Genomic DNA, 23,295 nt, shown 5'->3' with positions numbered 1-23,295 from the left:
TCCTGGTCCGCTCGGCCATCTTTTCCTTTATATCAGTACTCACATCAGCCATCACCTCTCGTATGATCTCTACTGCAGGGTTTGGGCCATAGAACGCCCAGTCTGTTCTTTACCTCCCTCTGGAATTCAGTCTCCTCCACATTCACATTGGGGGGCGCTGCACTGTCGTGTTCCATGATGGCTGCTATCAACTCCGCTTTTGTTTTGTTGCTGGCGTTCAACCCTCGGGCTTCCACCAGATCTTTTAATGTAGTCCTCTAACTTCTGGTAGCTTCCCATTCATTCCTTTCCTCCTGTAGAAGGGGTATCATATCCCGCTGTCTGCCACCAGTGTAACGGGGCCTACCAATCTGGGGTACCTCTTTCAGTACCACCCCGTGTTTCCGGAGGTCCACTCTGCTTTGGCTGGAGTCTGAATGAAGGACGCTGGCTGGAATTCCTTGGTTACATAGGCGCATATAAAAGATCACTGCTTCTCCACGTATTTCCAGTCTGACAACACTTTACTCACAGGACACATAATATATCACACAGCTACAGAGGGCAGGCCAATAGAAAAGCGGCAGGCCAGACATACATTACAATAGCCGCAGGTGGCCGGAGCCTGCCGATATTTTCTGTTGGAATTACAAAGGTGGTGGTGGTGGTGGTGGGGGGGGGCGTACAAAAGGGGAATATCGTGTCCCCTCTGCCCAGGGGCGCAGCCTGTGGGCTGATGCATTAGGGACATGCATCTCACATAAAACCTATTATACATACATATAACTGCACAACATATTCTGGGTGCTGAGTGGTTCCGTAACACGTAACAACGTCCGATCTCAATTCCATCCAATTATGCGTTGAAAAAGTAAAACAGTGCTCCTTCCCTTCCGAGTGCCCAAACAGTGGTTTACCCCCACATATGGGGTATCCGCGTACTCAGGACAAATTGGACAACAACTTTGGGGTCTTGCCCTTAGGAAAATAGAAAACTAGGAGCCAAAAATCATTTTTGTGGAAAAAAAAAAAGATTTATTTTCACGGCTCTGTTATAAACTGTACTGAAACACTTGGGGGGGTTCAAAGTTCTAGATAAGTTCCTTGGGGGTCTGGTTTCCAATATGGGGTAACTTGTGGGGGGGGGGGTTCTACTGTTTAGGTACATCAGGAGCTCTGCAAACGCAACGTGACACCCACAGACTATTCCATCAAAGTCTGCACTCCAAAACGCCACTTCTTCCCTTCCGAGCTCTGCCATGCGCTAAAACAGTCGTTTTCTCCCACATATGGGGTATCAGCATACTCAGGACAAATTTCTCCAGATACCCTTGGGAAAATACAAAACTTGGGGCTAAAAGATCATTTTTGTGAAAAAAAAAAATGATTTTTTAATTTTCACGGCTCTACATTATAAACTTCTGTTTAGCACTTGGGGGTTCTAAGTACTCACCACACATCTAGATAAGTTCCGTTAGGGGGTCTACTTTCCAAAATGGGGTCAATTGTGGGGGGTTTCCACTGTTGAGGCACATCAAGGACTCTCCAAACGAGACATGGTGTCCTACCTCAATTCCAGCCAATTTTGCATTGACAAGTCAAATGGCACTCCTTCCCTTCTGAGCTCTGCCATGCGCCCAAACAGTGGTTTACCCCCACATATGGGGTAACAGCATACTCAGGACAAACTGCACAAGTTTTGGGGTCCAATTTCTCCTGTTACCCTTGGTAAAATAAAACAAATTGGAGCTGAATTAAATTTTTTGTGAAAAAAAGTTAAATGTTCATTTTTATTTAAACATTCCAAAACTTCCTGTGAAACACCTGAAGGGTTAATAAACTTCTTGAATGTGGTTTTGAGCACCTTGAGGGGTGCAGTTTTTAGAATGGTGTCACACTCTGGAATTTTCTCTCATATAGACCCCTGAAAGTGATTTCAAATGTGATGTGGTCCCCAAGAAAAAAATGGTGTTGTAAAAATGAGAAATTGCTGGTCAACCTTTAATCCTTATAACTCCATAAGAAAAAAAAAAATGGTTCCAAAATTGTGCTGATGTAAAGTAGATATGTAGGAAATGTTACTTATTAAGTATTTTGTGTGACATATCTCTGTTATTTAAGGGCATGAAAATGGTGGTCAGAATTGCAAAAAATTACCCGGTCATTAATGTGCAAACACCCTTGGGGGCAAAGGGGTTAAAAAAAATAGCGCAATTTTCTGATAACGGTAGTGTCTCCATTTTTCGTGATCTGGGGTCATGTAAGGGCTTATTTTTTGTGTACCGAGCTGACGTTTTTAATTATACCACTTTTGTGCAGATACTTTCTTTTGATCGCCCGTTATTGAATTTTAATGCGATCGGGTTACTCATTTTTTTTTTACTGATAGATCGCACGATTCTGAATGTGGCGATACCAAATATGTGTAGGTTTGATTTTTTTTATTGTTTTATTTTGATTGGGGCGAAAAGGGGGTGATTTGAACTTTTTTTTTTTAAATTTTTTTATATTTTTAAACACTTAAATTTTGGCATGCTTCAATAGCTTCCATGGGAGGCTAGAAGCATGCACTACTTGATCGCCTCTGCTACATAGAGGTGATGCCCACATCACCTGTGTAGAGCAGAATTGCAGGCTTGCTATGAGCGCCGTCTACAGGGTGGCTCTCATTGTAATTTGCCATCAACAACAATAGAGGTCTTAAGGAGACCTCTGTTTGTGATGGCAATGCACCGATGACCCCCGATCACAGGAAGGGGTCAGCAGTGCGAGTACTTACGGCTGCGCGGCCGGCAGCGCTTGTTAAATGCCACTGTCAGTTTGACAGATGCATTTAACTAGTTAATGGGCACAGGCGGATCGCGATTCCACTCGCACCATGTCAGCTGTTCAAAACAGATGACATGTCGCGGCTTTGAGGTGTGCTCACCACCGGAGACCACCTCAAAGCGGGGGATACGGCCAGCTGACATACTATTCCGTCAGTTGGCAGAAAGGGGTTAAATATCGTAGTTACTCACCGATAACGGTATTTCTCTGATCCCATGACGGCACCACGGAGGGATCCGCCCTCAGGGACAGGAAACCCACAGGTTAAAAAGGCGGGACCTCTCCTCCACCTCATTTGGTTTACAGAGCCTTAACAGGACTTCAACTGTAATTTAATTGGTTATTTACACGCACGGATATATATATTTTCTTTTTTTTCACCGCGTGACTAAAACATTAGTAGCGTGCAAACCCATATGTGAAGGGAGGGAATATACGGAGAGAATTTCAAAGAATGTGTATTTAGGGTGGGATTACTGCCTCCAGAACTCTTCTACCAAAGGTTAAGTCTGAAGATGAAGATAGGTCAAGTTGGCAGTGCTTAAAAAATGTAGAAGGAGAGGACCAAGTGGCTGCTCTACATATCTGGTCAATAGATGCTCCAGCTCGCTCTGCCCAAGAGGTTGCCACCGATCTGGTTGAATGAGCCTTAATTGTGTCTGGAACCGCTTCCTCGGATGAGGTATATGACAGGGTGATGGCATCCCTTACCTATGTATCGCCAACGTGGCTTTTGATGCTTTCTGCCTCTTGTTTGGCCCCTGAAAACAGACAAACGGAGCCCTCCCTTTCCTACACACACTCGTGGCTGATATATAATGGGTCAGACACCTCTTCACATCTAGAGTGTGCAGTGTTCTTTCTTTTCCATTTTTGGGATTTGGGCAAAAGGATGGTAAGGATATTTCTTGGGTTCTATGAAATATTGACGCCACTTTAGGAAGGTAGGCTGGATTGGTTCGGAGTATGTCAATAACTGGGTTAAAGGTGGGTAAGCTGATAGAGCCTATAAGTCACTGATCCTGCGAGCTGAGGTCAGTGATACAAGTAGACAAGTTTTCAGGGAAATTATTTTTAAGGACGCTTGTGATAAGGGTTCAAAAGGTGCCTTAGTTAGTGCCGAAAGCACCAGGTTCAGATCCCAGGGAGGAGAAGTGTGATGTATCACAGGTCTAGATCTAGATGAAGCCTTAATGAACCTCTTTACCCAGTGGTTCCCTGCCAGGTCGTAGTTGTAAAGGGCGCCTAATGCTGCGATTTGAACTTTTAGAGTACTTGTTGCCAAGCCTTTTTCTAGCCCTTTTTGGAGGAATTCCAGAATTTCCTGAATTGGGATCTCCTCTAATAAACTGATACCTGAACTAGAGAGGAATTTTTTCCAGACTTTGCCATATGCTCTCGTAGCTACCGGTTTTGGCCAACAGAGTCGAAACTAGATTTGGAGAAAACCCCCTCCCAGTTAAAAGTTCCCTCTCAAATTCCAGGCTGTCATATGCAAGTTTTTATTTGTGGATGATTTACTGGTCCCTGGCACAGGAGATTTGGGATATCTGGCAGGACCCAAGGCTCTGGTATGGACATTAAAAGCAGCCATGGAAACCACGTTCTTTTTGGCCAAAACGGGGCTATCATGATCACTCTTGCATTGTCCTCCCTGATCTTCTTTAGAACTAGTGTAACTAGAGCCAACGGAGGAAAGGCGTAAGCCAGTTGGAAATTCCAGGGAATTAGAAAGGCGTCCAGGGTCAATGGATTCCCCCGTGGATCTACTGAACAGAATGCCTGTGTTTTCTGGTTTTGACTGTTCACGAACAGATCTATATCCGAGGCCCCCCAATGATCTACTATGAGATTGAATATCTCCTGGTTTAACTCCCATTCTCCCTGTTTTAGTTGTGTTATGCTTAAAAAATCTGCCATCTGATTCTCTGTCCCTTTGATGTGAAGGGCTGTCAGGGAGAGCAGGTTGGCTTCTACTTGTGACAGAATGGATTTGGTCACTTTCATCAGAGGTTGTGACCTTGTTCCCCCCTGATGGTTCAAATACGTCAGTACTACCCTGCTGTCTGTCAGAACTCTCACGTGATGGGAACGGAGGGAGGCTAAAAAGTGGTTGAGGGCATACTTTACTGCCAAAAGCTCTTTCATATTTGAAGTGAGGAGTTGTTTTTCTTCCCCTGACCATGGACCTTAAGCAATTTTACCGTTTAGGTGAGCTCCCCAACCCCATGGGCTTGCATCCGTGGTCAGGGTTATTGAAACTGGCCATACCCATGGCACTCATTTTATGAGATTGGCCGGGTCTGTCCACCAAGCTAGGGAAGCTATTGTTTGTGAAGATATTTTTAATCGCTTCTCTAAATCTCCCTTTAAGTGGCATTCTGCTTCTAATATTTCCCACTGGAGATCTCTGGAATGACCCTGAGCCCATTGGACCGCTGGTATGCAGGCTGTCATTAACCCTAGTATGGACAATGCTTTCCTCAAAGTAACGACTGGGGAATGTCTTAAATGGTCCACTAGTTTTATCACGTTGGACACTTACTTCTGGAAGACGCCATTCTTGTTTTGTTGAATCTATTATTATCCCCAAGTATTGTGTTTCAGTTGGGTTAATTCTGGATTTTTCCAGATTCAATAACCACCCCAGATTTGATAGGGCTGCCATTAATTTGTCTAGCTGCTGACTGCAATGGAGAGGAGATCTGCCCATCACTAGGAGGTCATCCAGTTAAGGGACAATCAATACATCTTGCTCCCTTATATGGGCGATTACTTCTGCCATTAGTTTTGTAAACACCCTCGGGGCTATGGCAAGGCTGAACGGAAGCGCTCTGTATTGATAATGTTTCAGCTCCCCTTGCATCATTACTGCCACCCTGATATATTTTTGATAATCTATATGGATCGGCACATGGTAGTATGCGTCTTTCAAGTCTATAACAGTCATAAAACAAGACGGATGAAGGGTTCTGACACATGACTTTATTGTTTCCATCTTGAAACTTTCTGTCACTAGGTATATGTTTAACCTCTTCAGGTTTATTATTACTCTGAAAGTCCCATCTGGCTTCGTCCGAAGAAAAAGAGAAGAGTAGAAACCTGTTGCTTACTCCTGTTGTGGAACTTCCTGAAGGACATTCTTTGTTAGGAGACTGTGGACTTCTTTCTGGATGCTCAGCTGTTCGGTCTCGGATTTCCTTTGTGATGTTACAATGAATTGATGGTGTGGCCTTGTATGAAATTTCAGCTTCAGGCCTGTCTCTATTATGTTCAAAGTCCAGTTGCTCCCTGATATTTTTTCCCAGGCTTGGAGAAAGTATGTCAGTCTCCCTCCTACCTTGGGCGCACCTTCATTGGGGCTGTTTCTTATTATCTGGCTTGTTGAACATGAAGCCTCTCCCTTTGAATCTTTTATCTTCCCATCCATCTTTTTGATATTTTTGGGGGCGTCTTCGCATCAATTTCCTCCCTCGAAAGGGCCGCCTATAGGATTGGTTGGGAAAACCTGGAAAAGCTTTTGCTTGTCCACAGCTTTTTCGAGGATATCATCCAGTGTAGGTCCAAACAAAAATTCCCCTTCACACGGTATGGAGCATAGTTTTGCTTTTGTTTGCAAATCACCTGGCCAGTACTTCAGCCATAGTGCTCTTCTGGCTACATTTGAAAACAAAGCTGATCTCGCTGTCAGCCTTACTGAATCTATGGAGGCGTCTGCTAAGTACGCTGCAGCTCCTCTCATAACTGACAGAGTCCAATATAGACTCCCTTGGTGTTTTATTTTTTAATTGGGTCTCCAGGTGATCCAGCCATGCCATTAATGCTCTGGCCGTGCATGTGGCAGCTATCCCAGGTTTTAACCCTCCGCCAGCTGCTTCCCAGCATCCTTTTAAGAACACGTCAGCTCTCTTATCCATGGGATCTTTGAGGGTTCCCATATCCTCAAAGGGTAGAGCGAATTTCTTAGAGGCTTTTGCAATAGCGACATCCAATTTTGGTGCTTTACCCCATGAGGTACAGGCTGGATCATCAAACGGATACTTCCTTTTAGGGGTTAACAGGACTTTTTTATCTGGTCTCTTCCACTCTTTCTTTATTAGTCCCTGTATTTTTTCGTTTAACGGGAACACCCTATGCCTCTTTTGTTCGAGACCCCCAAACATAAGGTCTTATGCGTTTTTTTTAGCACGAGTATCTGTCAGCCCCATGGTTGTTCTAACCATTTTAACTAACGGATCTGTTTCCTCAATAGGGAAACAGTTACGGCCGCCTTCTGAGGATGTAGAGGATGATGCTGAGGAGGACGTAGAGCTATCTGAACTATAATGGACACTATCTTCCTCACGAACCGTAATTTGGGGATTTATTTCTGCGTTTCCTCTTACGGCTCTTTACACCCTTTAGCACATCTTCTACTTGGGTTTTTATTAAGTCTTTGAGCTCAGATGCAAATCTTGGGGTTTCTTCATTTATGGTATTCTGTATGCATAAGGCACAGAGCTTTTTTGCCCATGTAGCTGGTAAATCTGCCAAGCAGAGTGGGCACACTTTATTTTTGGTTTTCTCCTTGCACTTCTTTTCCTAAGAAAATACAATAAACCCCTATTTAGCATATATACATTCACGAAGGTCACTTACCCCCCTAACGTGAGGGAGATACCGGTTCTGGCCTTGGGGATGCCTCCTCCATTTGAACCCCTGTTCTTCTCCTGGATTCACTAGAGCCTCTGCTGCATTGGGATCCTGAGCTGTGGCGTTGCACAGGTTAATCTTGCTTTTTCTTCTGCATGTGACGGCGCTCCTGCGGGTCTTCTTTCAGTGGGGTTTGCAGAGTTTCCTCCACCGACTGCTCTCTTCCACTCATAGTGGCACTGTCTGAGCAGCGGTGTCAGATTCCCCGACGATTTTATCTTTAGACTGTGGCGCAAGGCAACTTCCGGTTTACCCAGAGGTACCCTGCGCCGCCCCGGAAATGACCCCCCCGCGCCTGGGCAGTAAGTGCCGCCGGACCTTGCACGCGCTCCACTAGCTGAGGAGAGTGTGATGTGTTACCTGCTGGACTGCTTACTGAAGTTTTGATAAAATCCCCATTTTATCAGAAGCAGATGATGACTACGTGGCATCAAGTTTGCTAGTCTAGTGATCATGAGCTCTGTTTAACCCACACCACTGACTGGCAGCTTTCAGCCCATGTACAGTGTACATTATTTCCAGACTATAGGGCAAACCTTAAGATGGCACATGCTCATCACAAATAGTGAAATCATGTGTTAGCGAGGAGGAGTATGTAAAACTGTCCATAGTTGACTGTTAAAGTTAGAACTACTGCAGGTCGTTTCCAGCAATAAAGCCAAGGATAGGTGTGGCATTCTAGTAAGAGGTGAAGGCTCCTTACCACTTTATTTTTTATTTTAAACAAAATGATTTAATGCAAATATTCATTCTAAAGCAACTGACCAACATCTAAATCTTGAGACATTCCACTAAATGGTTTAGCACAAGGTATTTTGAAAATACATTTTTGCAAGTAGGTGATTGAGTAAATCCTTGAAAAATTAATGTTTTCTATAGTTTGCATCATACACACATTTTGCTATATTTGCATGTTTGTGTCTTTGCTTTATTTTTGCTGTGTTTTTTACAACTGTAGATTACATGTGTGAATTGTCTACAGTAAATGTTTAACCCCTTAAGCCCCAAGGGTGGTTTTCATGTTAATGACCGGGCCAATTTTTACAATTCTGACCACTGTCCCTTTGAGTTTATAACTCAATTCTGACATTGTTTTCTCGTAACATATTGTACTTCATGATAGTGGTAAAATGTATTCAATATAACGAGTTTATTTATGAAAAAAACGGAAATTTGACAAAAATGTTTACAATTTTGCAATTTTCCAACTTTTAATTTTTATGTCCTTAAATCACAGAGATATGTCACACAAAATACTTAAGTAACATTTCCCACATGTCTACTTTACATCAGCACAATTTTGGATCCAAATTTTTTTTTTTTAGGGAGTTATAAGGTTTAAAAGTTGACCAGCAATTTCTGATTTTTACAACACCAATATTTTTTTTAGGGACCACATCACATTTGAAGTCATTTTGAGGGGTCTATATGATAGAAAATAACCAAGTGTGGCACCATTCTAAAAACTGCACCCCTCAAGGTGCTCAAAACCACATTCAAGCAGCTGAGGAGGTTACTTCTTTTGCTGATATACACCGATTGCATTCAAGTATTGGTTCAGTCTATATCATTGTATCCATCTGTTCCAGGTTCCAAGTGACTAAGCTCTCTACTGATCATCCCTGCACCTAATCCAAATTAGACCCATCATGAGTTTCAAACTCACCTCCTACAATGTGAAAGGCCTAAATAGCCCATGGAAGAGGTTCTCCCTCTGGAGGGAACTAGAAAGATCACACATAGACATTGCATGCATTCAGTAGTCAAAGTTCATAATTAACAACCACCCACATCTCTATCACAAAAAGTTCCCCCACATTTTTACATCCTGTGGTCCCCAGAAAAAAAGCAGGTGTAATCGCTATGATAAGTTCTTCAACTCCTTTTGAAATCATAGAGGAACATAAAGATACTAATGGTAGATACCTCATCTTGATCTGCAAAATCAATGACCAAATCTGTACCCTAGTAAACCTTTATGCCCCCAACCTCACCAGATTCGCTTTCTAAACAAGCTCATGAAAACCATCTCCAAGGTTAGGAAAGGTGAACTAATTCTTGCTGGAGATTTCAACATTACAGTCATGGCCAAAAGTTTTGAGAATGACACCAAAATTATATTTTCACATGATCTGCTGCCCTCTGGTTTTTATTAGTGTTTGTCTGATGTTTATATCACATACAGAAATATAATTGAAATCATATGAGTACCAATAGGTTATATTGGCAGTTAGAATGAGTTAATGCAGCAAGTCAATATTTGCAGATCCTGACTGATAGCAGTCCATTCTTGCATAATCAATGCTTGCATTTTGCCAGAATTTGTTGGTTTTTGTTTGTCCACCCGTCTCTTGATGATTGACCACAAGTTCTCAATGGGATTAAGATCTGGGGAGTTTCCAGGCCATGGACCCAAAATCTCTATGTTTTGTTCCATGAGCCATTTAGTTATCACCTTTGATTTATGGCAAGGTGCTCCATCATGCTGGAAAAGGCATTGTTGGGCGCCAAACTGCTCTTGGACGGTTGGGAGAAGTTGCTCTTGGAGGACATTCTGGTACCATTCTTTATTCATGGCTGTGTTTTTAGGCAAGACTGTGAGTGAGCTGATTCCCTTGGCTGAGAAGCAACCCCACACATGAATGGTTTCAGGATGCTTTACAGTTGGCATGAGACAAGACTGGTGGTATTGCTCACCTCTTCTTCTCCGAATAAGCTGTTTTCCAGATGTCCCAAATAATCGAAAAGGGGATTCATCAGAGAAAATGACTTTGCCCCAGTCCTCAGCAGTCCACTCCCTGTACCTTTTGCAGAATATCAGTCGGTCCCTGATGTTTTTTTTGGAGAGAAGTGGCTTCTTTGCTGCCCTCCTTGAAACCAGGCCTTGCTCAAAGAGTCTCCGCCTCACAGTGCGTGCAGAAGCACTCACACCAGCCTGCTGCCATTCCTGACCAAGCTCGGCACTGCTGGTAGTCCGATCCCGCAGCTGAAACAGTTTTAAGATACGGTCCTGGCGCTTGCTGGTCTTTCTTGGGCGCCCTGGAGCCTTTTTGACAACAATGGAAGCTCTCTCCTTGAAGTTCTTGATGATGCGATAGATTGTTGACTAAGGTGCAATCTTTGTAGCTGCGATACTCTTTCCTGTCAGGCCATTTTTGTGCAGTGCAATGATGGCTGCACATGTTTCTTTAGAGATAACCATGGTTAACTGAAGAGAAACAATGATACCAAGCACCAGCCTCCTTTTAAAGTGTCCAGTGATGTCATTCTTACTTAGTCATGACTGATTGATCGCCAGCCCTGTCCTCATCAACACCCACACCTGTGTTAATGGATCAATCACTAAAACGATGTTAGCTGCTCCTTTTAAGGCAGGACTGCAATGATGTTGAAATGTGTTTTGGGGGTTAAAGTTCATTTTCTGGGCAAATATTGACTTTGCAAGTACAGTAATTGTTGTTAAGCTGATCACTCTGACATTCAGGAGTATATGCAAATTGCCATTAGAAAAAATGAAGCAGTAGACTTTGGAAAAATTAATATTTGTCTCATTCTCAAAATTTTTGTCCATGACTGTACACCGGATAGCACTATAGACTCCTCCTCACACCCCCGCAGTCCCTCAGATAACCTAAAATCAGTGGATCTTTAAAAACGAATTTTTCGACGTCTTTAGGTGCCTAAATACGTCGTCAAGAGAGTACACTTTCTTTTCAGACGTACACCAGTCCGCATCCCGGATTGATCTAATCCTTACAGACGTGTTCACTCTCCCCAGACTCCAGGAGATCTCTATAGGCAAAAAACCTTTCTCGGATCATTCACCAGTACACAGTCTTATTCAATTAGGTCCCCCTCTTAAGAAAGCCAATAAGTGGAGATGTAACTCCAGCATCCTTCACGACACCTTCCACAAGCAAAAAATAGAAAAGGCCATTTCCCAATTCTTCCTAGAGAACAAATCCTCCTCAACCAACCCTTTCAACAATTGGTGTACTCACAAGGCTGTACTCAGAGGTACTTTCATTGACATTTCGTCAAAAATTAAAAAAGAAAATAGAAGGAAAATCTTGGAAGTCCAAACCCAAATCCACAATAAAGAATCTGAAATACTAGCCCATCATTCCCAATCCCCCTCTCTCCAAACTGAACTCTTGACTTTGAGACAAAATCTCAAGTCACTCATCACCACTCCTAAGGGTATGTTCACACGTTCCTGATTTCCATCCTTTTTTTTTCAGGACTGTTTTTTAAAAAACTGCAGCTCTTGGCAGAAAACGCAGGTCCTTTTTTTGGTCCTTTTTTGATGCGTTTTTTGATCCTTTTTTTGATCCTTTTTTTTATGTAGTGTTCTATGCAGAGTCTGTGTGTTTTCTAGGAAGTTTTTTAGGGTTAAAATGGCTGAAAATACCCTAACCCTACCCCTAACCCTATTCTAACCTTAGTGGAAAAAAAAAAAAATTCTTAATTTTTTTTTATTGTCCCTACCTATGGGGGTGACAAAGGGGGGGGTGTCATTTACTATTTTTTTTTATTTTGATCACTGAGATATAATCTATCTCAGTGATCAAAATGCACTTTGGAACGAATCTGCCGGCCGCACTGCGCATGCGCCCGCCATTTTGCAAGATGGCGGCGCCCAGGGAGAAGACGGCCGGACGGACGCCGGGTAAGTATAAGGGGGGGAGATTAGGGCACGGAGGGGGCATTGGAGCACTGGGGGGGGGGCATCGGAGCACGGGGCGGTGGGATTGGAGCACGGGGGGGCGGGATCGGAGCACGGGGGGGGGGGGGGGGGGGCAGCCACACTCCGCCCACGCACTTCCGCCCGCTTCCCCGCACTTCCTGCTGCAGCGGTTCGGCACCACAAACCGCAGTAAAACCCGCAGATATTTTTTTCATCTGCGGGTTTTACCTCACAATGGAGGTCAATGGGTGCAGAACCGCTGCGGCTCCGAAAAAAGAAGTGACATGGTACTTCTTTTTTCCCGCAGCTATTCAGCGCGTTTTTTTTTTTGATTTTCCGCATTGTGGGCACAGCAGTTCCTGTTTTCCATAGGGTACAATGTAATGTACCCTGCATGGAAAACAGCTGCGGACCCGCAGCGGGAAAATCGCGGCAATTCCGCAAGAAAAAAAGGATCGTGTGAACATGGCCTTATGATGCTGTAGTAAAATCTTCAAAATATAAATATTACTCCGCACTAAATAAACCGACTTCGTTCATGTCAAATAGGGTAAAGAATAAAAGAATTTACAATAGAATCAACAGAATAGTAGCCACCTCCAAAAACGGTATTTTATCCCACCCCCAAGATATAGTTAATGAATTCGCCCACTTTTACCAAAAATTATATAACCTCAAATCAACTTCTTCCTCTTCCCAACCCAACTTGTCAGCTATCAACGATTACCTCAACTCCGTTAATCTTCCCTCTTTATCAACCGACGACTTGACCTTTATGTCTGCCCCTTTTCCCCCTATTGAAATAGAAGATACTATTAAACTCCCCCTTCACAAATCCCCAGGCGCCGACGGTTTCAACAATTCATATTACAAAACCTTCAGTAAACTCTTATCTCCTCACCTTGCAGAAGTATTCAACTTCGCCGCAGACCGGGGGTTATTTCCAAAGGAAATGCTTGAGGCCTCGATTGTCCTGATCCCGAAACCTAAGGGTGTGTGTCCACTTTCAGGATGGCCGGCGGTATCGCCGGAGCGGCTTAGCCGCTCTGCGGTAGCCCCGCCCCCTTTCTGGGACGCGATGAGGCCGGATGTGTTCACAGCACACATCCGGCATCATCGCTCCCCACCATAGGGCCCTGTGCTATATCTTGCGGCGACGCAGCGTTGCCGCAAGATTTACGGACATGCTGCGATCTGAAAAGACGCGCAGCATGTCCGGAGTCGCAGGGTCGCCGCGTGCGTGTTACCACGCATAGTGGAGACGGGATTTCATTAAATCCCCTCCACTATGCTGTAACATCTGGATGCTGCGTGTCTGACGCTGCGGCTCTATGCAGCGTCAGACACGCAGCGTTTCCTGATCGTGGAAACAGACCCTAAAGGTGACCCTGAACTATTGACCAATTATCGCCCCATTTCCCTCATCAACACAGACATAAAACTGTTCTCCAAAATATTAGCCAACAGGTTGAGTAATTTTCTCCCGTTTCTCCTGGCCAACGACCAAATGGGATTTACACATGGGAGACAACCCGCAGACGCCACAAGGAGATTGATAAACGCCATCAGGTACGCCAATTCAACAAAAACCCCAACAACTTTAATATCACTTGATGCCGAGAAGGCCTTTGGCCGCATAAATTGGGACTTCCTTAGACACACTCTTCTCAAATTTGGATTAAATCAAAAACTAGTAACTACTATTATGGCACTATACTCAAACCCAAGCGCAAAAATAACCTCCAACAACCATATCTCAAACCCCTTTACTATCTCAAATGGCACTAGGCAGGGGTGCCCCCTATCACCCCTACTTTTCAACTTGGCCCTTGAACCCCTAGCCGAACACATTCGTAGCAATGCCAAAATTAAAGGTATCCATACCCAACACAAGGAACACAAAATAAGCCTATTCGCAAATTATATCATTTTGACTTTAACTGACCCCCAAAACTCTTCATCTGAGGTTTTTAGTGAGCTGGACAAGTTCTCAGATTTATCCAACTACAAAATCAACCAGTCAAAATCGAATATCCTTCCCCTTAATCTTGACACTAAACAAACGGATGTAATAAAGGATAAAACATCCCTTAACTGGTGCAACAGAGAGATTCCTTACCTAGGTATTACTCTCTCTAACAATCTCCACCTCATGGTGAAGATAAATCTGAGAAATTTGACAGATTCAATAAGCAAAGACTGCTTAATCTCTAAAGAAAAAAATCTCTCTTGGTGGGGAAAAAATTATATCCTTAAAACACATATCCTTCCAAAAATTCTATATGTTCTCCGATGTCTCCCTCTGCCCATCCCGGTCATACTAATAACAAATATCCAAACCTTGTTCAAAACCTTCTTGTGGGGAGGAAAAAAAGCTAGGACTTCTTCATCATCATTATATAGGAAGAAAGGGAATGGTGGGATGGGCCTTCCTAACATTATTGCCCATTATCAAACCCTTCTGATTAAACAAAGTGTCCATTGGATATCCCAACGTGAACCTCCGGCCTGGTTTGACTTGGAATTATTTTTAAATAATGGCAAACAGTTAAGTAATATCATCACTCAAGCAATCTCAAACCATCTTCCTAACTTCAACGCTCACCCTCTATTCCAGGCCATTGCCCAAGCCTGGCGTAAATTCTCCAAACCAAGCAGACGGACACACAAATTCTCCATTCTTAAAAACATACCCCTTACTCTTATTTTTAGCCTCTCTAATATAACCCTCACTACAATTTGGCCAGAATTTAAAATCACAAAATTGGGAGATATCCACAACGGCTCCAATTTCTTAGACTTTTCATCCCTGAGGAAAAACTTTAACGTTCCTCACTCCTTTTATTTTTAGAATTCATCCTCTTAAAAGATAATGTCCTCGCTTTTCTTAATTCAAAAATGAACTTTACACACTCCTCAATAAAAGTCTTACTCAATCCTCACCATAAAATCTTCTGGAGTCATGGTTTTCTCTATGACTCTTTCAACGATGACGATAGTCTGTCAAAAAGCCCTTATATGATCACCTGGGAAAAAACCTTAAAATCCACCTTCTCTCCTGAGCAATGGGAAGAAGCTCTCTCCAAAACGTACAACTCCACAATCTCATTCCCACTTCAAGAAACATACTTTAAAACTATTAGTAATTGGTACCTTACCCCGGCAAAATTAGCACACTTCGGTCCTTCAAACTCATCCTCACCCCTTTGCTGGAGAGACTGCGGCTTCAAGGGAGACCTTTTACATATGCTTTGGGAATGTCCTAGAGTCAAAATAGTCTGGTCTTGGATCTCTACCACTCTCAACAAACTCTATAACAAAACTTTAACCCTCACCCCTCAAATGGCCCTTGTTTCCCTTAACCTGGACGAACTAGACTTGGCACTCCAACCCATTTTTATTCATCTTTGTCTTGTAGCAAAAAATCTCATCACTTTCCACTGGAAAAACAAAATACTCCCAAATCCAGAGGCTATCCTACATCTAGTCCAGCAACACAGATCACATGAACTAAAATTTGCTTTGATTAGCAATCAGTTTGCAAGATTTTACAAAAAATGCAACAAATGGGACAAGGCCTTTCAGTCCCCCATTACTTAATTTCCCTCACCACCAAATTCTAGGTGCAATACCATTTAATTGTATATTCCATGCATCTAACGGTACAATCCTTGTTAAATATTTGCTCACATATGATTGGCCTTAATTTGTCTATGCGTTGGTTCGCAGTTGCTTCGTTTAAACCTTATGACCTGGACATTATGTACCCTATAAGTGCATATCACTGTTATAATGTTGCATTGCTTTTTTTTCCTATGCCCCTCCCTTCCTTCCCCTCCCCCTTATTACCCCCATCCTCCCCTCCCACCGTCCTATCCCGCCCTTATTCCCTTTTCTTGCCTGTTATTTTAAAATCCAAATAAAATCTTTGGAAAGAAAACCACATTCAAGATGTTTATTAACCCTTCAGGTGTTTCCCGGGAATGTTTGAAATGTTTAAAAAAAAATTTTTTTCACAGAAAATTTAATTCCGCTCCAATTTGTTTTATTTTACCACAGGTAACAGGAGAAAATGGACCCCAAAAGTTGTTGTACAATTTGTTCTGAGTACGCTGATACTCCATATGTGGGAGTAAACCACTGTTTGGGCGCATGGCAGAGCTCAGAAGGGAAGGAGTGCCATTTGACTTTTCAATGCAAAATTGGCTGGAATTGAGATGGGACGCCATGTTGCGTTTGGAGAGTGTTGTGAATTCTGTGGCAGAGCTCCCTCCTGTGGTCACAAGTGTTACTTCGGCTGATTCTCTCTATGAGCTTCCGTTGGTGGAGGAAAGTGGTACTGCGGCTTCTGAGTTTCCTTCCTCAGGTGATGTGGTGAAGTCGTTAGGTGCTGCTCTATTTAACTCCACCTAGTGCTTTGATCCTGGCCTTCAGTCAATGTTCTAATATTGGACTTGTTTCCTCCTGGATCGTTCCTGTGGCCTGCTGCTCTGCATAGCTAAGTTCCACTTTTGTTATTTTGTTTGCTGTTTTTTCTGTCCAGCTTGCATATTTGGTTTTTCTTGCTTGCTGGAAGCTCTGGGACGCAGAGGGTGTACCTCCGTGCCGTTAGACGGTACGGAGGGTCTTTTTGCCCCCTTTGCGTGGTTGTTTGTAGGGTTTTGTGTTGACCGCAAAGTTACCTTTCCTATCCTCGCTCTGTTCAGAAAGTCGGGCCTCACTTTGCTAAATCTATTTCATCTCTACGTTTGTCTCTTCATCTTACTCACAGTCATTATATGTGGGGGCTGCCTTTTCCTTTGGGGTATTTCTCTGAGGCAAGGTAGGCTTATTTTCTATCTTCAGGCTAGCTAGTTTCTCAGGCTGTGCCGAGTTGCATAGGGAGCGTTAGGCGCAATCCACGGCTGCCTCTAGTGTGGTTGGACAGGATTAGGGATTGCGGTCAGCAGAGTTCCCACGTCTCAGAGCTCGTTCTATGTTTTTGGGTTATTGTCAGATCACTGTATGTGCTCTGACTTCTATGTCCATTGTGGTACTGAATTACCAAATCATAACAGTACTGGAGGCCAAAAGTACTAATGATTCTCAATAGAGGGAAAAAAGAAGTTCTGAGACCATTTTATTTTCTCTGCACTGTGTTTTGCCTTTTTTTCCCCCCTAGACATTTGGGTGGTTCAGGACACAGGCGTAGCGATGGACATTAAAGGTCTGTCTTCATGTGTGGATCAGCTCACGGCAAGAGTACAAGATATTCAAGACTTTGTGGTTCAGAATTCTATGTTAGAACCAAGAATTCCTATTCCTGATTTGTTTTTTGGAGATAGAACTAAATTTCTGAGTTTCAAAAATAATTGTAAACTATTCCTGGCTTTGAAACCTCGCTCCTCTGGTGACCCAGTTCAACAAGTCAGGATCATTATTTCTTTTTTACGTGGCGACCCTCAGGACTGGGCATTTTCTCTTGCGCCAGGAGATCCTGCATTATGTAATATTGATGCGTTTTTCCTGGCGCTCGGATTGCTGTACGATGAACCTAATTCGGTGGATCAGGCAGAGAAAAATTTACTTACTCTGTGTCAGGGTCAGGATGAGATAGAGGTATATTGTCAGAAATTTAGAAAGTGGTCTGTGCTCACTCAGTGGAATGAAGGTGCGCTCGCAGCTATCTTCAGAAAGGGTCTCTCTGAAGCCCTTAAGGATGTCATGGTGGGATTTCCTATGCCTGCTGGTCTGAATGAGTCTGTCTTTGGCCATTCAGATCGGTCGACGCTTGCGTGAGCGTAACTCTGTGCACCATTTGGCGGTATGCATAGCTAAGTTCCGCTTTTGTTATTTTGTTTGCTGTTGTTTCTGTCCAGCTTGCATGTTTGGTTTTTCTTGCTTGCTGGAAGCTCTGGGACGCAGAGGGTGTACCTCTGTGCCGTTAGATGGTAAGGAGGGTCTTTTTGCCCCCTTTGCGTGGTTGTTTGTAGGGTTTTGTGTTGACCGCATAGTTACCTTTCCTATCCTCGCTCTGTTCAGAAAGTCAGGCCTTACTTTGCTAAATCTATTTCATCTCTACGTTTGTCTCTTCATCTTACTCTCAGTCATTATATGTGGGGGCTGCCTTTTCCTTTGGGGTATTTCTCTGAGGCAAGGTAGGCTTATTTTCTATCTTCAGGCTAGCTAGTTTCTCAGGCTGTGCCGAGTTGCATAGGGAGCGTTAGGCGCAATCCACGGCTGCCTCTAGTGTGGTTGGAGAGGATTAGGGATTGCGGTCAGCAGAGTTCCCACGTCTCAGAGCTCGTTCTATGTTTTTGGGTTATTGTCAGATCACTGTATGTGCTCTGACTTCTATGTCCATTGTGGTACTGAATTACCAAATCATAACAGGAGAGCCCCTGATGTGCCTAAACATTGAAACCCCTCAAAAGTGACACCATTTTGGAAACTAGACCCCCTAAGGAACTTATCTGGATGTGTGGTGAGCACTTTGACCCACCAAGTGCTTCACAGAAGTTTATAATGCAGAGCCGTAAAAATAAAAAATCATATTTTTTCACAAATATGACCTTTTCGCAGGGTAAGAGAAGAACCTTGCCCACAAAAGTTGTTGTGCCATTTGTCCTGAGTACGCCGATACCCCATATGTGGGAGTAAACCATTATTTGGGCGCATGGCAGAGCTCAGAAGGGAAGGAGTGCCATTTGACTTTTCAATGCAAAATTGTCTGGAATTGAGATAGGACGCCATGTCTCGTTTGGAGAGTCCCTGGTGTGCCTAAACAGTGGAAACCCCCCAAAAGTGACACCATTTTGGAAAGTAGACCCCCTAAGTAACTTATCTAGTTGTTTTTTGAGAGCTTTGAACCTCCAAGTGTTTCACTACAGTTTATAATGCAGAGCCGTGAAAATAATTTTTTTTTTTCACAAAAATTATTTTTTAGCCCCCAGTTTTGTATTTTCCAAAGGGTAACAGGACCCCAAAAGTTATCCAATTAGTCCTGAGTACACCGATACCCTATATGTTTGGGCGCATGACAGAGATCGGAAGGGAAGGAGCGCCATCTGGAATGCAGACTTAGATGGAATGGTCTGCAGGTGTCACATTGCATTTGCGGAGCTCCTGATGTACCTAAACAGTAGAACCCCCCCACAAGTGACCCCATATTGGAAACGAGACCTCCCAAGGAACTTATCTAGATGAGTTGTGAGAACTTTGAACCCCCAAGTGTTTCACTACAGTTTATAACGCAGAGCCGTGAAAACAAAAAATCTTTTTTTCCCACAGAAATTACTTTTGCCCCCCAAATTTTAATTTTCCCAAGGGTGAGAAGAGAACTTGGACCTCACAAGTTGTTGTCCAAATTGTCCCGAGTATGCAGATACCCCATATGTTGGGGTAAAGTCCTGTTTGGGCGCACGGGAGAGCTCGGAAGGGAGTGAGCACTGTTTTACTTTTTCAACGCAGAATTGGCTGGAATTGAGATCGGACGCCATGTCGCGTTTAGAGATCCCCTCATGTGCCGAAACAGTGGAAACCCCCAATTCTAATTGAAACCCTAATCCAAACACGCCGCTAACCCTAATCCCAATGGTAACCCGTAATCCCAACCCTAATCACAACCGTAAATGTAATCCAAACCCTAACCAACTTTAGCCCCAACCCTAACCCTAGCCCCAACCCTTGCCCTAACCCTAGCCCTTGCCCTAACCCTAGCCCCAACCCTAGCCCCAACCCTAACGGGAAAATGGAAATAAATACATTTTTTAAATTTTAATATTTTTCCCTAACTAAGGGGGTCATGAAAGGGGGTTTGAATAACTATTTATAGTGTTTTTTTAGTGGATTTTTATGATTGGCAGCTGTCACACACTAAAAGACGCTTTTTATTGCAAAAAATAGTTTTTGCGTGTCTACATTTTGAGAGCTATATTTTTTCCATATTGTGGTCCAGAGTCATGTGAGCTCTTGCTTTTTGCGGGACGAGTTGTCGTTTTTATTGGTAACATTTTCGGGGCACATGACATTTTTTGATCGCTTTTTATTCCGATTTTTGTGAGGCATTATGACCAAAAAAACAGCTATTCATGATTTTTTTTTTTTCTGGGATGGGAGGGGGGGGGGGGGGGGAAGGGGCGTTTATACCGTTCCGCGTTTGGTAAAATTAATAAAGCAGTTTTATTCTTCGGGTCAGTAAGATTACAGCGATACCTCCTTTATATCATTTTTTTATGTTTTGGTGCTTTTATACGATAAAAACTATTTTATAGAAAAAATAACAGCACGATGGCGCAGTGGTTAGCACTGCAGCCTTGCAGCGCTGGGGTCCTGGGTTCTAAACCCACCCAGGACGACATCTGCAAAGAGTTTGTATGTTCTCTCCGTGTTTGCGTGGGTTTCCTCCGGGCACTCCGGTTTCCTCCCACATTCCAAAGACATACTGATAGGGATTCTAGATTGTGAGCCCCATCGGGGACAGTGATGATAATGTGTGCAAAACTGTAAAGCGCTGCTGAATATGTTAGCTACATAAAAAAAAATAAAGATTATTATTATAAAATAATTATTTTTCCATCGCTTTATTCTGAGGACTATAGCTTTTTTTATTTTTTCGCTGATGATGCTGTATGGCGGTTTGTTTTTTGCGGGACAAGATGACATTTTCAGCGGTACCATGTTTATATCCGCTTTTTTGATCGCGTGTTATTCCACTTTTTGTTTGACGGTATGTTAATAAAGCGTTGTTTTTAGGCTTTTTTTTTACGGTGTTCACTGAAGGGGTTAACTATTGGGGCAGTTTTATAGGTCGGGTCATTACAGACGCAGCGATACTAATTGTGTACTTTTGTTTTTTTATTATTTTAGATAAAGAAATGTATTTATGGGAACAATATTTTTTTTTTTCATTATTTAGGAATTTGTTTATTTTTTTTTTTTACACATCTAAATTTTTTTTTTTTTTACTTTGTCCCAGGAAGGGAAGGCGCACCATTTGGATCTGACACTTTGCAGAGAACTGTGTCAGATCAGCGATCTGACGTGCCCTGCTCCTGGCTTACCAGGGCCTGCTCTGAGCAGGCACTTGGTAAGCCACCTCCCTGCAGGACCAGGAAATAGCCCCGCGGCCATTTTGGATCGCCTTGTACCGATCATCTCCCTGCGCGATGCTTCCCTGTACTGCCAGAACGCTGCGATCATGTTTGATCGCAGTGTTCCGGGGGTTAATGTGCCGGGAGTGGTCTGTGAGCGCTCCTGGCACATAGTGCCGGATGTCAGCTGTGATAGTCAGCTGACACCCGGCCACGCTCCCCCCGTGAGCGCGGCTGATCGCTATGACGTACTATCCTGTCGGTGGGCATACGGGCCCACCCCACCTCGACAGGATAGTACGTCATATGGGATTAAGGGGTTAATACAGTTTAATTCACCAAAAACGCAGAAAAAAAAACACCACCACCACACTGCTTGAGAACAGTGTCTTATAAGAATATACTGTAACGTCGTTCCTTTTTCCCCCCTCAATTCTATTTATATGGAATAAAACCTGTTGAGGGTATGTGAGAACTGGAGATGAGAAACACTGCTGTAAAACACGGCATACTGCAATTACAGATTTTTTTTTTTTTTTTTTAAACTACCAGGTCTGGCACGTTCTTCCATCTTACGACCATGATCTCCCCAGTCACGTCCGTCTCTAGGTAAATAAAAGACATTAAGTTACAAGATTATTAGGAGCAAAAGAATTATAATTTATTGCGGGAAATTCCTATATTTTGCTAAACACACACATATATTAGGTTGTCTTGATATCCAATAACCCTTTAACGACTGCCGATACGCCTTTTAATGGCAGTCATTCAGGTTACTTATTGCTCATCGTTACTTTTTAACGGCGATGAGGATTAAGAGAATAGCGCCTCCAAGCAGAAATTTCCACAGGTGTCTGCTGTATGCGACAGCTGACATCCTGGAGTATCGGCCAGAGACAGTTTTGCGACCGTTTCCAGATGGTTACCATGGTACCCTGAGGTCATGTTATCACCCCAGAGTATGGTGGCCTGTGAGATCCAGCAAAAAGCCGAGTCTCACAGGTACAGTCAGTGAGACATTGACTGCTCTCATGCACTGCTGTATGTAGGAGTCCAGTGATCAAAATAAAAATACATGTCCACAGTGAAAAAATAACAAAAAGTGAAAGAAAAAAGTAAAAATAGGTAAAAAAAAAAAAAAAAAAAAACACCCCAAAAGCTAACAAATCCCGAAAGTATGTTTTGCCACTCAAAATGCATTTGTGAGAAGAAAAAGTACACATAATTGGTAACACCATATGCACAATGACCCTCTCTATAAAACTGACATGTTATTTATTCAGTTTGGTGAACACCGTAAAAAAAAACAAAAAAAACACACAAACATGCCAAAAATGTTGCTTTTTCATCATAGTGACACAAAAAAGTTACTAAAAAGCAATCAAAAAGACACATGTAAAATAAAATTATATATGTGAAAACGCCAAACTGTCCCACAAAAAAACAAGCCCTAATATGGCTCATTCGGCAACAACAAAAAAAAAAGTTACAGCTTTCAGTATATAGCGACGCAATAAATTAATTTCCCTAAAATATTGTTTTTCGAGTGGAAAAATATCAAAGCATAATATATCTCTCTCTATTTAACCCCTATCTGACCTTGGACGGGATAGTACGTCCAAGGTCAGATCCCCTGCTTTGATGCAGGGCTCCGCGGTGAGCCCGCATCAAAGCCGGGACATGTCAGCTGTTTTGAACAGCTGACATGTGCCCGTAATAGGCGCAGGCAGAATCGCGATCTGCCCGCACCTATTAACTAGTTAAATGCCGCTGTCAAACGCAGACAGCGGCATTTAACTACCGCATCCGGCCGGGCGGCCGGAAATGACGTCATCGCCGACCCCCGTCACATAATCGGGGGTCGGCGATGCGTCTCCATTGTAACCATAGAGGTCCTAGAGACCTCTATGGTTACTGAACGCCGGTGGCTGTGAGCGCCCCCCTCTGGTCGGCGCTCACAGCACACCTGCATTTCTGCTACATAGCAGCGATCAGCAGCAGATCTTGCTGCCATTTTCCCAAAGCCGAGATGCAAAC

General features: G+C 43.3%; 1 protein-coding gene across 8 annotated transcripts in view; it reads right to left on the bottom strand.

The window, feature by feature from the left end:
- LOC138680452 (scaffold attachment factor B2-like) overlaps positions 1–23,295 on the bottom strand; it is a 702,355-nt gene that overhangs the window by 80,373 nt on the left and 598,687 nt on the right. For 6 of the 8 annotated variants that reach the window (XR_011321619.1, XM_069767880.1, XM_069767877.1 and 3 more), the window contains exon 17: positions 21,808–21,863. The exons of the other annotated variants lie outside the window; for them this stretch is intronic. Coding sequence is in view for 5 of the 6 variants with exons in the window: in XM_069767880.1 (XP_069623981.1) it covers positions 21,808–21,863 (56 nt within the window). In the remaining variant the exon portion in view is untranslated. The remainder of the gene's footprint in view (positions 1–21,807; positions 21,864–23,295) is intronic. 8 annotated transcript variants of the gene reach the window in all.

This window comes from Ranitomeya imitator, chromosome 1, assembly GCF_032444005.1.
Source record: "Ranitomeya imitator isolate aRanImi1 chromosome 1, aRanImi1.pri, whole genome shotgun sequence".
Taxonomy (NCBI): domain Eukaryota; kingdom Metazoa; phylum Chordata; class Amphibia; order Anura; family Dendrobatidae; genus Ranitomeya; species Ranitomeya imitator.
Note: the sequence above shows the minus strand (reverse complement) of the source record. Positions and strands in the feature narration are given on the sequence as shown.